Genomic DNA, 15,153 nt, shown 5'->3' with positions numbered 1-15,153 from the left:
AGCAAATAGCTAAATTAACACAATTCTCCTGGCTATAACTAGATGTTACATTCTTACTGATCATTTTTTATTAAATTGTATACATACGGAAATTGTAAGTGATACAATAAAAGCTGTAAGCTAGAGGCCAGATTTCAAGTCACTTCTTTTGCACTCACTGATTTGTCGCACTAAAAACGACTTGGCTGAATAGTAAAAAAATAATGCATCGGGATACAGATAATTTTAATACACTTCTGTAATTTATACATTCTATATGAGACATTGAGCTCTAATGCAGAATGAAATTCTATTGCCTGCTAGTATTTCAAACTATTGAATTGATTTCTTTTTCTACCTATCTAATTATTTCTACAATGCCCAAAATTTAGTATTATACATCAATTATTTATTATGCTTTGAAATGTTAGTTTTGGTACTATGAAGTTTTGATACTATACTTGTTTTCTTTGAAGTAATAGCTGCTCAGCTGAGAGGAAACTTGTTTTATGCAAATATTTACATGAAGGCATCAGCATATGGTAGCCATGGAATGATAAGCTATGTACATCAGGTTAATTGCTATCTTCTTCACACACTGGAAGTGGTATCTTGATTTTTAGCTATATGGATGATTTTTCAGATCTGTCTTCTTTCACTGTAATTTAATTTAATTTCACTGTAATTTTAAATTTATATGGAAATCATGGTGAGAAAATAAATATGAAAGTGATAATGGGTAAGTCTCACATCACACAAGTTTTTCAGAAATGTCTCTGTTAATATTGCTGCTTAGTCATCTATTTTGAGTCTAAATTCCACTTTTCCTTCATATGGATCATGAACATTATCGGAGATAATTCCAGTTCCAACCACTCTGCACACTATTTTAAATTCTTCATTCCTTGTAATGTTGAGAAGTTTCACAGCTACCAAAGGATTAGTGTAGGTGGGCTAGGAGAAAGAAAAAACATAAGACACTTTAATTTTACACAGTTTAGACATACAGCCCTAAAATTAAACTTCTGTCCAGTTCATGTAAGATGACAGAAGTGCTCCAGATATTTCATCTTATAAGAAAAACAAATTCAAGTACCCGGACACCTACCTGTGCCTTTTTTCCATAATAAGGGAAGTAGTGCAGGTTAAAGGTACCATTCACGGGGTAGTAGTCTACTTCGAGTGGGCGAGAATCATCACCCTGTTTGTAAAATAAGAAAGAAGAGATGTCTATACAATTGTAACCCTGTCCTGTACAAATGCTTTATTTCTGGTAAAAGCCATATAATAAGTATTGAAACTCAGCAGTCTATTTAGTCTTGTTTTTATTTTTCAAATAAAAATGGAAATCCCCTGCTGTTACTATTGCCAAGAAAAACAGCCAAGTGTTCATATGGCAACAATGAATTCAATGAATTAGAATCAGCTGAAATTTTCAGAAAGCCTGAAGGAGTTGCTCTGATTTATAAACTTCCCTATCGGGAACAGAAAACAATGAGCAAATGTCTTATTAAACCAAATCTATTTCACTATTATAATTTCTGCAGCATGGAAAAACAATTTTTCAAGTGATTTAAAACGAAGCAAGTTTTTACTTCTCGGGCTGTTTCGTGGTGCAAAAGGATGCACAGAATTAAGAGTAATCCTATTGTATTTTGCCAGAACGATCTGATTTCCAGAGATACAGGGTAATCTCTCTGACCACCACTGCACTTTGCTTGCTGTCACTGCTGCAGTGCTTGAAATCTTTGAAACTTGGACCCCATGTACTTACTACATAGGTGCAGTCCACTCTTGGTGCAGTGCCATTGCCGGGGTAAAACTTGATAATCTGAAGTAGAAAACACACATTACTCAGCTTGGAAACTGTGAGACTAAAACGAGCAAAGGATTAACCCAGGCTGAGATGCTGCTCAGTGTGTTGCTTGGTGAGGCTCTGTCCAACAGATCCCTTCATCTTACGCAGCTGGGAGGACAAAACATGTCATGTGGCTGGATATTTCCCGAGCAGCCCTGGATGCGCTGCCCTGGGAAGTGCAGGGAAGTGCAGGTGTGCTCACTTCCACCCAGGGCTGACAGCGCTGCGCCTGCTGCCAAGTCCCCTTATTTGCCTGTGTGGGATGGCTGCTCTTCCCAGTGCCCAGGCAGTGGGCACCTGTTAAAGCAGCTAATTGTATTGAAAAAAAGGAAAAAAAAAGGAAAAAAAAGCTGTATCCCCCATGCTTTTCATTATATGTGGTATTAGAAAACTGTGGCATTGGCAGGATCTCTTGGGCCCGTTTTATCCTAGGGAAATATCAGGACCACGTTCTGTAGCAGCAAAGACAAAAGAAAGTAGGGCCTGAGAGGCAATATAAACATGCCTTTCTCCTGCCGGGGCTGGCATGCAGCCTCGCTGAAGAAAGCAAAGATTTTGCTGGGGGAAAGCCTGCCTTTCCCCTGCAAAAATCAGGTGCACATCTCTCCTCTCGGAGCTGGATCTTGCACAGACTCTTGAAAATGCTCATCACCAGAGGCTACAGTGCAAGCCGAACCAAAAAATGAGTAATTTTGTCTGTCAGTAACCAGTGAAGAATACGGACTCTTTTCACTGATGTACTGAAACTAAGCTAGAAGCCCCAGGCTCTTACCTGAATGCAAAAACAAAATACTTGTCCCTTTTTCTATGTGCTGAAAAATTTAAAGGAAGTATGGAAGACTTCCTTTTCCCTCTTCAGTGAATGCGTTCCTGGCTTTTACTGAAAAAATACCCACCAATCTCGAATTTTATTTTTACAGGTTCAGCTAATGACATTTTTTGCAGCATGGAGAGGTAAGATGTGTGAGCATCACATCTCTGATATCTCTTCATTTACAGTCACATCCTAACACTTTAACTGCAGGCGCAGGATCCTGAAACTGCAGAAGATAAACTGTTTTACATGCTAGTTTGTCAGATACTAGCACTGTGGAGATGCTAACAACTCTAAACAAAAAACAAAGCTTTAAAGAGTCTGTTTAGAAACCATTTTGCCTTCTGTTACTTCCTAGATGTGACAAAAAAACCTTACTGTTTCTCTAGTAACCCTGCAGGTCTCTCAGAAAAAGCACAGTATTTGCCTTTCCAGTACAAAGCAGAGTTTAATGTTTGTGGCAATAGATTATCTAGCAAGTTCCCAAATAAGAATTCCACTATCTGATGTTTCTTGATGAACCCTTTCCTGCGCAGTGCTTGAGATTGTACTTACCCTGTTCATTTTTATAATTAAACAGGGTTTTCCTTCTGGAAATCCAAAAGTGGGATCTGTGAGGCCAGAGCAGTTTTGAAGCATATCTGATGTGAATTTGCAAGACAGTTTTGTTTTGTTTGGGCCATCAAAGGTGTCCTGGATGAAGTATGTGTCACTCGTGCAGTTGATGTTCAGATGCTGAGCAGCTGGCGTATATGCTAGATATGTGAAGGAAGAAAGAAAAATTCCCCTCTGAAGTTATTCGTATATAAGATAGACATCCCAAAATCATATTGAAGGTTATATCACGGGGGACTTTACTACAAGAGAAAATGAGGTTAGATGGAACGAGGAAAAATTAAATTTAATTATTTTAGAATACTCAGGCCAAAAAAAAAAAAAAAATCAAATTGAGTTAGGGCTGGCAATTTGTGTTGATAGCTCCATATAAAGTTCATTTCAGGTATAACTTTTCTCAAAATGTGCATTAGAAACACAAATGTATGAAATTAAGCCTCACAGGAGATGCAAATGTGTTAAGATAAGAAATAGAGCAATGTAGAAATAGAGTAAATAGAGCAATGAAACTCTTTTGGCTATACCCTTTGATGACAGTATGCAATGGCTTCACAAGAGTTATGGCACTTTGATATTTTTAGTCACAGATAATATTAGATTGGTTTAGATCAGATTAGTTTTAAACACCTTTTTTCCTTCCCCTCTTCCTTCAAAATATGTCTATTTTATTAAGACTGTTCAGGGTAATAAGGAGAAAAAGCTGTGAAGCAGGACTCTCCTTTTAATAGCTATATTTATATTTGTTGGATTTGCTGGTTCCTTTTCAGAAGATATGTTATCCACTCAAAATCTGTAATTTCAGGAGGACAAATAGAAAATGGAAACACTGATTCTCTGATTTATGGTCTTCAGATCTGAAAAGGGAAGTGTGACAGCAGGTCTATTCACCATTATGCCAGAAACCTCACTACTTTTTTTACCTGTTAGAAAAGTCTGAAGAGTTGTGATGAATCCATCCCAGGTTTTGTTGTCGGATACATTGTAATAGATCTGTAATCCTCTCTCCCCGAAAACATCGGGCCGTAATGTGACACCTTCATAAGAAGAGAAGCGTGAAAGGGGAGGCAGGGGAGAAGGGCCAGGCACAGATTAATTTCTTTTAGTCAACACTAGCTACTCTACTGCATAGAGACTTGTTAACATAAATGTGCTCAATTCCCAGTCTTTGTTAGCAAGGATTCAACCACGTACAGAAACCATCTCAGCTGTGAGTTATTTAATTGAAAATCCATGCTACTTCTAAGCGTCTCTTTTCGCAGATGTCTGTGGTATCATCAGAGTAGCTTGCAAAATAATTTCAGCAAAATAACAGGATAACTGCATCGGGTCAAAGAAACAGCACATACTGCACCGTGAGAGATGGCTTTAGAAAAAGCCAGGCTTAATATTTTGCAGGAATTATTTTGCCAGCCCGCAGGAGGTGCCTGCCCCCGGGGCAGGGGTGCGGACGGTGCTGCAGTCAGGCCCCGTCCTCCCCCAGCACCATGAGGTAAACGAGCAAAATCGAGGCACCCCTATTTCCAGGACCTCAGACGCCTTTTCGGCTGCAGCTAACCCACGCGGGGTCACTTGGGCAGAACTGGCTCCGTTTATTCCCCGTCTGCCCTTGTGGGTCCCTGGGGCGCTCCCAGCGCCGCCCAGCCCCGACGTGCAGCGGGAAGTGGGGGGCTCTGACACCCGCCGGCAGGAGCGGGTCCGAGCGGCAGCGATACCTGGGGACTTCAGCTGGTCTTGATAATCCGGCTCGTACGGATTCAGCGTCCGCATTAAGGAGTACAGGGAAAGCGAGAACAGCCCCGTCATCACCACGTAGAAAGCAAGGTAGTACAGGCTGATCCACACTGTGGGAGAAACGGAGGTTAACACTCCTGGCCTGGGGCGCTGGGGGCCGAGCGGAGCTGGGCACTGGGGCTGGCATTGGCAAGTCTTTTTCTCTAAATTCAAAAGGGCTTTCTCGTAGAAAAAATTGGCTTTGCGAGAAAGGGTGTGAAGGGTTGGAACAAAAATTTCAGCCCTTCTTTGTTGGCCACATCTTTTAGTTTGGATGCAGCAGCTGATGGTGTCACATTAGACAAAAAAAGTAATGGTTTTTGAGGTCACTCGTACTTAGCTCAGGTTATTTAAAGTTTAAGAGATTGTGCAGCTTCTTGAACTAACCTCACATATTAAGACCATTTATCTGCTCATTGCACAAGTTAAGCAAAACAACCAATGCATTTCACTGACAAAAACAAGTTGCCAATATTATTATTTAGGTCACAGATTTCAGTATTATTTCAAGCGTGTTGATTTTAGACCTGTATCCGTTCATTGCCTTTTACATCTGAAATCATCTTCAGCAAAATGCATCCTCCTGCTATTTTATTCTCCTGGTATGAGGTTTAGAATAATGCTGTGTTTCTTTATATAGGTGCATAACGTGTCTTATACACTGCCAGTGCCATACAGAAGACCAGGGAGTGTTTCGGGTGGGCAGCGCATTGCAAGGCAGAAATCACTTCCTGCAGTCATTGGCACCTCTTCGGACCTTCTCTTCTCCAAGCTGGAAAGGCGCATGTTTCAGTTTGATTTTCTGTAGAATTTGAATTCTCAGAATGGCCAATAAGCTCTGCCAGCAGGTTGCATGTGAGAAAAATTTCTCCTAGAAACCCACAGCTACCATTATGATCTCTGGGAGGAGCAGGGACCTTCTCTAAAATATGTAGAGCTGCACTATCCGGAATATAGATCATAAAACACATTGTTGATGTAGACAAAAGTTTGGCTATGGGCAGTGAGGTTCAGCTGAAATATGCATTAGTGTGTTATGATAAAAGAAAAGATCTGTTAAACAGACAATAATATAGAAAAGGAATCTTGGAAAGGCATAACATGTTTCCAGAGAATTGGACAAAAATTATTTTCCCACACTTCCCCAGCTGGTTTAAGGAGGAAAAGCACAGATACTGGCTTCTGCATCATGCTGCTGCCTGTGCCTAAATACAATGAGGTCTGATTCCTGCAGGCCTGAGTAATGTAAACCCACCAAGTAAATTAAATAAAATTCCCCATACACCAGAACTCACTATAGTCAACAATGCTAGAAACATATTATAAACAAAATCCTTGGCTATTAATAAATTAACTAATGTGTTAATGTGTTAAATTTTGTCCTTATGAAATATTTGGACCAGAATTGTTTTAAAGCATTCTTACACTTGTAGGAACCACTCAGATCAATGTTTTGATCTAATTTATTCAATTTATTATATTAAAATATTGTCTAGATTACATGGGACCCCTCAACTGGTCTCTAAAAACTGTTTATCTCTGGAACAGTTTTGAAATGTGAAGTCCTGTTCCGTAATTTCACCTCAACAGCAGTGTAGCAAACAGACATCTGCTTTAACACCCTGTCTCATTAGCTCTGGAGGTGACTCAGAAGCATATATGAAAACTGATGCTTTCAATAATTACGAAAAAGCTATCACCAAGTTGTATCCCACTCATAAGGAAGACTCACCCCCCCGCCCAAGATTTTTAAGCATACCAGAAGGAAGAGAAGACTCTGGTGTGTGAAAACATACCCCAGTTAATTAAGGTCCTTCCCATAAACTGCTTTGTTTCTGGATTCCAGATGAAACGCCGGAAATTTTCCATCCGTTCGCTGCAGGTCTTTTTTTCGCTTAAAGTTGCCATTTTCTCACAAAATTTCCCCAAAAGGTGTCCTCCTCAGACACTAAGAAATTTGACAGCCGCACAAACAGTTGGCCAAGAAAAATACTTTGGTTTTTATACCTTCTTCTCTCCTGAAGGTCAAGGGGATTGCTTCCTATACCAATGAAAGCACCTACTCACAATTATCAATCCGCAGCAGATACTGTTCTTTATAAACAATGTTGACAAAGTTCAGGGTTCAGACTGGTAAAAAAAAGTTAGTTCCTATCAAATGCCCTTCTACTTTCTCTTGAATACCTGAGTAGATCTGCAGTTATGCGTTTTGTAGAGTGCCTTTAAGGCTTGTGATACATTCAGTGCGATAGCTGTTATCAAGGCAGATAAAGCTGAGGAGAACTTGTTTCTCCATGGTTTTTTTTTTTTCTCTTTTTTCAATTAACCTGCAAATACTGGGTACAATTCTCCTATTACAACCTGTATCCATCTGTTCAGATATACGCAATTGCGGTGGGAATGGGTGTGCTAGAAGTGACTCCGTTACCTGTAGCATTTGCCATGTTTCACAGCTGGGCAATTTAAGACCAATATTTTTCTCTCTGATTTCTACAGGGAATGTTTTTATGCAATCTGTGATAATGCTAACTCAGATACAGAGGATATCCATATCTTTTTTTTGAATATCCCTGCCTCTTTCTCAGCATACCACCAGCAAAACCAGAAGCAAGACAGGGAAGAAGAAAAAATACTGTATAATAAAAGATAGTTTTGCCACACAGGTATATATAAAGAGGCGGAGCTGTGATTGCCTGGGTGTAATTTATCTGCCATTTCCACTTGCTTTGCCGCCGAAGGCTCTGCTACATTCAGAGACACACTTAACTGTGTGAGCAGCTCATCCAAAACCAGCTGTGTCCCAAGTGGGACCATGAAGAGTCTTAATGATGCTTCATTCCTGTTTTCTGCTGGTCTTTTCTAATGCAATTGCACTGCACGTGCACGTGCACGTGCGTGTGTGTGTGTGTGTGTGCGCGCGTGCGTGAGCACGGGGCAAAGGCAGTGCCTGTGCTGATGCTGTTGCAAGGGAGAAAGGGCTGAGGCACCACTGGCCGCTCAGACAGGCCTGTCTCCGAAATGGGGCATGTGGCACTTGTCCCCACTGGGCCCTGCAACCAGCCAGCTGCCCCAGCAAGCCTCAGCCCCTTCAGTTACTGCAACTTTCCAGGAAATAAGGTGACTATGCAGAGAAGCAGGACTCAAACGTGTCCCCGGCACCTCCCAGCTGGTGGAAAGGCGCAGAGCGCCGGAGGGCTGACGGGCTGCAGGAGCGCCCAGGGGCTGCATTTGCTGCCAGCCAGGAGACACCCATCGGTGGGGAACCGGGCTTCACCCCCAGCAGGAGCACTTTGCAACAGGGCAGATGCAGGGGGACAGGGCAGATCATGATAAGTCTGCTTGGCTGCAGAAAAAAGGAGGGCTCAGATTATAGCTTTTATTTTAGAAAGTGCCTCTGGTCAATGCTGGTATTCTTCCTTCTCACTAACGAACGGTGTTACTCTCTCATTGGACACCAGCAACGTCAAAGTCCAGAACTGCCCTTTGAAGCTGGCAGGGCAGGATTTCATCTCTTTGCATTTGGCATGTCGCCATGCCCTCACTTCGCAGGACATGTTGTGGAGGCAAACGCTTTAAAATGAGAACATAGGAACGAATTACTTGATAGACCTTGGATTATTTGGATATTGAGGCAGCCATAAGTGGTCTCATCAGCTGGAGTAATATGGCAATTTTCATTATCAGCTAAATAATGCTGAATTTCTAAACACAGCTAGAGATGGATTATGCTTTTCTGCAACAGATCAAGCAGCATGATAGTATAGGCTAACAGCCACCCATCTGGGGCGTTTTATCTGTTTTCAGATTATAAAATAGGAATCAGGCCTAAAAAACAAAAAGATAAAACAAAATAAAACAGTAAAACAAAAATAAGATTCACAGACATTTGTCAAATTTCAATTTCCCATAGAAAGGACGGGAAGATGAGCAAAAAGGTACTTTCAGTAATTGCACCATGAGCTAACCCATCTTTGGGACAAATATGTGTTTTAAAGTTAAAATAAGACAAGGGGATTGGGCAATGGTCTGAGAATAATGAAAATCATACAGCTGCTCAGTGTTTAAAAATACGGCTGAGGTTCCTACATAATAGTTTCAGAAAAGAGAACAGGAGACCTTGAAGGAATTAGAGGGTAAAGTAAGAAGGAAAGTAGCAGATCTTCAACACATTTTAACTTTTTCTGTATTGAGTAATAGCAGTTCTGCTGAGTCCTACGGAGCGGAGTAACGAGATTCAATTAAATGTGAAGTTAGAAGTATTGTGAGGGAGAAATGCAAATCTCAACTCCACTTGTAGACAGGTGATATCTTAACAGTACACAACTTGAGTACACAACTAAATCAACACAACAACAAACAGTTTAACTCTTCATAATGAAACCAAATCCCAAATTATGTTCTAAAGGAAAATACTGTTACTTCTGTGTTTTCACACCCCAAAGGTTGATCTAGAAATCAGCAAGGTTTCTGCTGCGAATACATGTAAAGCATTGATCATCTAGGCACAGCAGAAGCCCAGCATAAGTATCTGTATAAAAGATGGAATCAAGTCTGCCTAAATTTAGGATTTTGTATTCAGTGGCATGGAAAGCTGGAGACAAAGCTAATGACATTGAGGCCAAGGATTTTGAGTGATCTTCTCTCTTATATTACACCCTGTTCGTGGGCACCATTGGAAGGGAAACCTAAAATTCCGCTGAGTTCAGCACCGTTTTATGCATGCATGACCATATAAAGTGAAGAAGACTAAAATCAGGCCAATAGCTTCTAATGCAGAAGGCAAGAGAAGTCCATGCCGCTTGGTCATGGCAGTGCTGAGCAAAGTACAAGTCCGTTGAAAGGGACCGTTAAGGGGATGGTAGAGTATCTTCACCATGTGCTATTTTAAACCCAACAGGGTCCAAGAAATGTGTCAGAATCTGCATGAATCTGCATGCAGACAGGGAAAATGATGGTTAAAGGAAGGGAAAGCTAAATTTCAAATGGAGGGGGAGGGCCCACAAGTGGATGATTTATATTAGCTTTCCTTATTTCTAAACTGAAGTTAGAAGAGCTCATTTAAAATTGAAAATGAAAATGCAAGAAGTTAACAATAGTATCTACAATAAAAGATAAGAAAAAAAGGGAATAATATTACAGATGGAAATCTGGCCTGACTAGAAACTCTGTAAATACGGATTACATAAATACATTAACTACATTAATATAAATGCATAAGTACCATTATTATAATAAGTTAGGTATATAATTTTAAGTAATATATAAATGAAATACATAAATATATTAAACACAATAAGTTACATCAATTACAAAAACGTATTTACATAAAAAAGAGAAGAAAAACGAGATAAAAGTCATATAACAGAGAGTGGTTGGATTAAGACCGTTTCTCTGTTAGATTTCTTCTTCAGTATTTGAAATGGTCAAATACATTAGATATTTGTCAATGAAAATGAAAGATGTCACTACTTGGAGTTTTAGCTAGAGTCACTACTCGAGTTTTACCGAAGATGTCACCAGGAGATTCGAGCCAGCACTTGAGTTAAAAAAGGAAACGCCTGTGCAAGTCATGCTGTGTGTGCAACCAGCCAACTGCTTGCCACAGGCAGCGAGTGTTCGCAAACAGGCACCTCCTATTTAATATTAGATGGGTAGCTGCAAACCCTTTTTCCTTAAAAAGTTGTATTTCACCTGCATGATTTCTAAACAGAGCTAAAGAAAACAGGATGGGTTAGAAAATAAATAGCCACTTCATAAGCAAATCCTCCTGGAAGCCATTGCCAGGCACATGAAGGACAAGGAGGTGTTTGGGATTTGTCCATCGCGCCCACCAACCTGTCGGCTTTCTCTCGTAGGACAACGGCTCAGCGGGCAAAGGCAGAGCAGAGGACGCTGCCTACTTTGGTTTTAGCACAGCTTTGGACATTGTCTTCCCACAGTATCCTTGTAGCCAAACTGGGGAGATATGGACTGGCTTGGTGGAGTAAAAGGTGGCTCAAAAGCTGTCCTGGTAGCCAGGGTTGGATAGTGGTGGTCCGTGGGTCAGTCTAGCTGGCAGCTGGGTACAAGCGGCATTCCTCACGGGTTGATACTGGTGCCGGGCCATTTAACACCTTCATTAATGACCTGGGTGAGGGCAGAGCACGCACCCTCCACACACTCCCCCGGGGACATGCTGTTGTGGGGCAGCAGTTGACACACTGGAGGGTCCGCCAGAGAGGGGCTTGCCAGAGCCTCACGCAGCTCAGCAAAGGTCAATGCAAAGCCCACGTCACATAACCCTGTGTCACAGCACAGGCTGGGGACTGACCAGCTGGGCAGCAGCTCTGCAGGAGAAGACTTGGGGTCCTGGTGAACAACAAGTTGGACAGAAGCCAGTAGTGCATCCTTGCAGCAATGAAAGCTAACCATGTACTGAGCTGCATTAACAAGAGTACAGCCAGGAGACTGAGGGAAGTGATTATTCCCCTTTATTCAGCACTCACCAGGCCCCATTCTGGAGCACTGTGTCCAGTTTTCAGCCCCCGCCCAGTACGAGAAAGGCAGAAACAAACTGGAGTGAGCACAGTGGGCCCACAGCGACAGCTGGGTGCGAGACGCAGTGCAAGTGGGAATTGCTCAGCCGGGGGTGAAGGCTGCAGGGAGGTCTCACTGCCATCTTCACCTACCTAATGAGACATTACAGAAAGACAGAGTCAAACTCTTCTCTGAGGAGCACAGCGAAAGGACAAGAGGCGACAGACACACACACACAGGTTGAGACAAAAGAAATTCCAGTTAGCTACAAGGAAAAACCTCTCCATGAGAGTGGTCCCTCATGGGAACAGGGGCCTGGAGAAGCTGTGGACTCTCCATCCTCAGAGAGACTAAAAACTCAGCTGGTGTAACCAGGGAAGGCCTGAGTATCCCTCCAATATGCTCCATGCAGCTCTGCTGCTCCCTTCCTAAAAGCTGATGCATTGCATAAACTAAGGGTAGCAGCAGCTCTCAAACCTTTGGTGTCTGCTCTGAGCCTTGTCCATCAAACATCAGTGATCACACACACTCACTTAGCAAAAACCACGGAGGCATCATTCTCATTTCCTTCCAGCCTAGAGCTACCGGTAGACTATTGGAAAGGACTGTTTTTTAACCTGTGGTTTGTGGCCCCTGATGGCTCTGTGTGAGGGCTTCTAACAGCCTCAGGAGAGGTAATTAAAAAAAAGCAGACCTATTGCCCAAAGGCTTATATTCTCTGTGCAGGGATCTGCACCTCTACCAAAAAAAATGTTGAAGGGTCCACAGGTCAGTAAAAGCTAAATCTCACTGATTTAGAAGGCAACCTATGAGGGGTACTGCTTATTATTAATGTTATTATAGTCCTGTAAGCACAATACTTACACAATCAGTAAGAGTTGGCTTTGTCATTTCTTTACGTTTTTCTGCAGTTCTAACTGAAAGTATAAAAAAATACATATTTTATTCCAGGCTGTTGCACCCAAATCAGAGGATTTTTTTTTCCCCTCAATTTGCTGTCTAATCAAGCGGTGTTACTTACTTTTGGTTCAGGTTAGCGTCAGTGTGCACCTGCATGTGCTGCAAATCCCCTCAGGAGCAGCAAGCCCCATGTCTCTGGTCCCCGTGCCCCCATCCTGCCCCCCGAGATGCCGCAGCGGGGTTGCATGTGGGGACAAGGGTTTCCTAGGCAGAAATTGGGAACATGGACAAGGAGTCCAGACCATTCGTCTGGCCAAGGTGAAAAAAGGCGCTGAGGCTTGAACCCCCATGTAACATGGCAGCACAGGTTAACCCAGCCAAACGCTGACCCGACCCGAAACGAAATATTTTAAAATTTCAGGAGTTTTTTATTCTTTGCCTATTTTGACATTGCAGCCTTTCTTCCTGTCAACTCTGGCTGGCAGCTGCAGACGGCCCCCTGCTCTGCTGTCGTCGCTGCCCGGAGGGCTGCACTCTCCTTCCTGCCATTCCTCTCTGCCCCCCCAAACTTCTTACCCCCTCGCGGCTCCTCCTGCCTCATCAGCACGACGAGTTATGTCCCCCAGAGGTGAGCCTGTCAGCGCAACTGCGTACGTGTGCCTGGCCTCGTGTACGTGCACACGTGTGATGGCTACTTAAGCACGCAGCTCTTCTTCCAAACCCACAGTGACCCAGTGGATCAGGAGACTCTGATGCAGATTTAAACACATTTTGCAGCATTATGCTGAAGACTAGTGCTGCTGTTGTGTAAAGCTTCTGCTACTACTTGCTTTGCAGGTGAAAGCAAGATTTGAAAGCTATTTTCAGATGGTGGGTGGAGGTAAAACTTACTTTGTTTCCCTGGCAGCATGACCTCTAAACTGGAAAGTACAGAGCAGCACAACCCTCCTGTTTTTCAAGACCTAGAACTGAGAAAGTGTGTGAAAATATCGACTGCGTCTTAGGAGAGGCCCGGAGGAGGCCCAGGGCCGTGTGCCACGGACGTAGCCAGTCTGCACTGAAGGCGCAAGCCCGAGGCAGCGAGGGAGATGCCTGGCGCTGCCACCTCACCTGCCAGCCAGGGCACATCCCTGGCCCCTTCTGCTCAGCCTCGTGCAGGACTGTGAGGCCCTACAAAAGCTGCACCTTATTTGCTGAATGAGTATTAAAAAGTTAAGAAATGTCCCCGTGGGAATCTGGGGATTTTCCACCTCTCTGCAAACAAGCTGACTCAGAACTTGATGTGTCCCCTGAAATGCTGGAGGAAAAATTGTGAATTAAAAGGGTAAAGAGTAATGACAGATTTTTCTTTGAGGATTTTCCTGAACAGTGAGTGAGATCTGGTTGCACAGAGCTGACAGAAGGCCTCCGTACCTGTATTTCCCTGTTGAATTCCACACGAGGCCACAGAAACCTGCCTTTTCTCATCTCACACTATATCAGGTGGACAAAGTAACAGAGGTGGAGTGCTGTGAGTGGGAGGCAGTGACATCTGAGTGCAGAAGTATGGCCAGTCCTGGGGTGCAAGTGGGGGTGAGAGATCTGGAAGAACAGAAACAGGTAACGGGTGATGCACAGAGCCAAGCTCAGTGCTACAGCGACATGCCAGCTGGGTGGCACAGCTGAGCCATGGACAAGGCTGATGTGTAACTATGACAAATATGGGGTCTTTGTGGAAAGTTTGTATGTGGCAGTGAAAAAGAGCATTACCTGCCTGAAGAGGTTTGTTAAGACAGGACAGAGGTACGGCTGCGGCTGCTCTGTGGCGTCTGCTGAAGCACTGGTTGGCTCCTGGTCACTGCAGTAATTTGTCAGGACAAATTACTGAGCAGTGTACAATGCCCTCTTCTGTCTCCACAGGAAGGCTGCTGGCCTAAGCACCTTCTGGGCTTCATCTTTTCCCTGTGGTCCATCAGGATTCAATCAGTGCCCATTCTCCTCACTTGACTGCGCAGGGTTATCCTTCAGCATTTAGGGCGTTGCACAGATCTCCTGGCCTTGCACTGCAGCCAGGTCTGATCTGTTCGCTGTGCTGAAGCCTCAGGTTGGGGATTTTTGCCCTCAGGGTGCAGGGCCAGACCAGGGGGTGGGCATGCCTGCACACTGCGGCACACGCGGGAGCAGGCACGCAGCCCCGCCGAGACAGCCGCGAGCTGTTTAATGTACTCGGAGCTGCTTGAACAGGGGCTGATGTTTGCTTTCCCCGGCTGGTATATAAAGTCTGCATCTCTGACCTTGGGCTCGCCATTGAACTGAAGGACAGGCACGCGGTGGGGGAAGGTCACGCAGGAGCATGCAGGTGTGCGCGGCATGAGCAGAGGCACCTTGCAGCAGACAGCTTGCCCCCTCAGAGCTGTGCTGCCCCTGCCTGAGGGTACAACACATGCTGTCCGCTGAGCTGGGCCAACTGCTGTCTTGGGGGCACTGTGGGTAAGAGCGTGGCCCTCAGTCCTGCCTGTGCTGGGGTTGGCAGTACGGCTAGCACCGGTTTTGGGGGCACCCTGAGTTGTGCTCTCTCACCCAGCACAGATGTGGTGGCAGACAGGGCCGGGGAGGCTTCATGCATTTTCTCTCTCTCGCTGACCTAGTTGTGGGCAAGGTGAAATCTGGCCTCATGGAGGCTCAGATTCTCCAAAAAATAATGGAGATGCGTTTGGGAGAG

The 15,153-nt window shown here is 43.8% G+C and overlaps 1 protein-coding gene across 1 annotated transcript; it reads right to left on the bottom strand.

Annotated features, from left to right (window-relative positions):
- Positions 1-212: 212 nt before the first annotated feature.
- ATP4B (ATPase H+/K+ transporting subunit beta) lies at positions 213-7,205 on the bottom strand. Its single transcript, XM_026097003.2, has 7 exons — positions 6,833-7,205; positions 4,979-5,107; positions 4,187-4,300; positions 3,207-3,406; positions 1,754-1,810; positions 1,088-1,180; positions 213-933 (listed from the first exon to the last, which is right to left on the bottom strand). Exons 1-7 carry the CDS (start codon positions 6,942-6,944, stop codon positions 772-774), a joined length of 867 nt encoding a protein of 288 aa, XP_025952788.1. The 5' UTR covers positions 6,945-7,205; the 3' UTR covers positions 213-771.
- Between the last annotated feature and the right edge of the window lie 7,948 nt (positions 7,206-15,153).

The sequence above is a fragment of the Dromaius novaehollandiae genome, chromosome 1, assembly GCF_036370855.1.
Source record: "Dromaius novaehollandiae isolate bDroNov1 chromosome 1, bDroNov1.hap1, whole genome shotgun sequence".
NCBI classification, from domain to species: Eukaryota; Metazoa; Chordata; class Aves; order Casuariiformes; family Dromaiidae; genus Dromaius; species Dromaius novaehollandiae.
Note: the sequence above shows the minus strand (reverse complement) of the source record. Positions and strands in the feature narration are given on the sequence as shown.

Coding starts and splice junctions, on each gene's coding strand:
- ATP4B (XM_026097003.2), bottom strand. CDS start 6,944: ATGGCAACTTTAAGCGAAAAAAAGACCTGCAGCGAACGGATGGAAAAT. Junction 5,108..6,832: donor AAGGACCTTAATTAACTGGG/GTATGTTTTCAC, acceptor TTTCTCCCACAG/TGTGGATCAGCCTGTACTAC. Junction 4,301..4,978: donor AGACCAGCTGAAGTCCCCAG/GTATCGCTGCCG, acceptor CTTCTTATGAAG/GTGTCACATTACGGCCCGAT.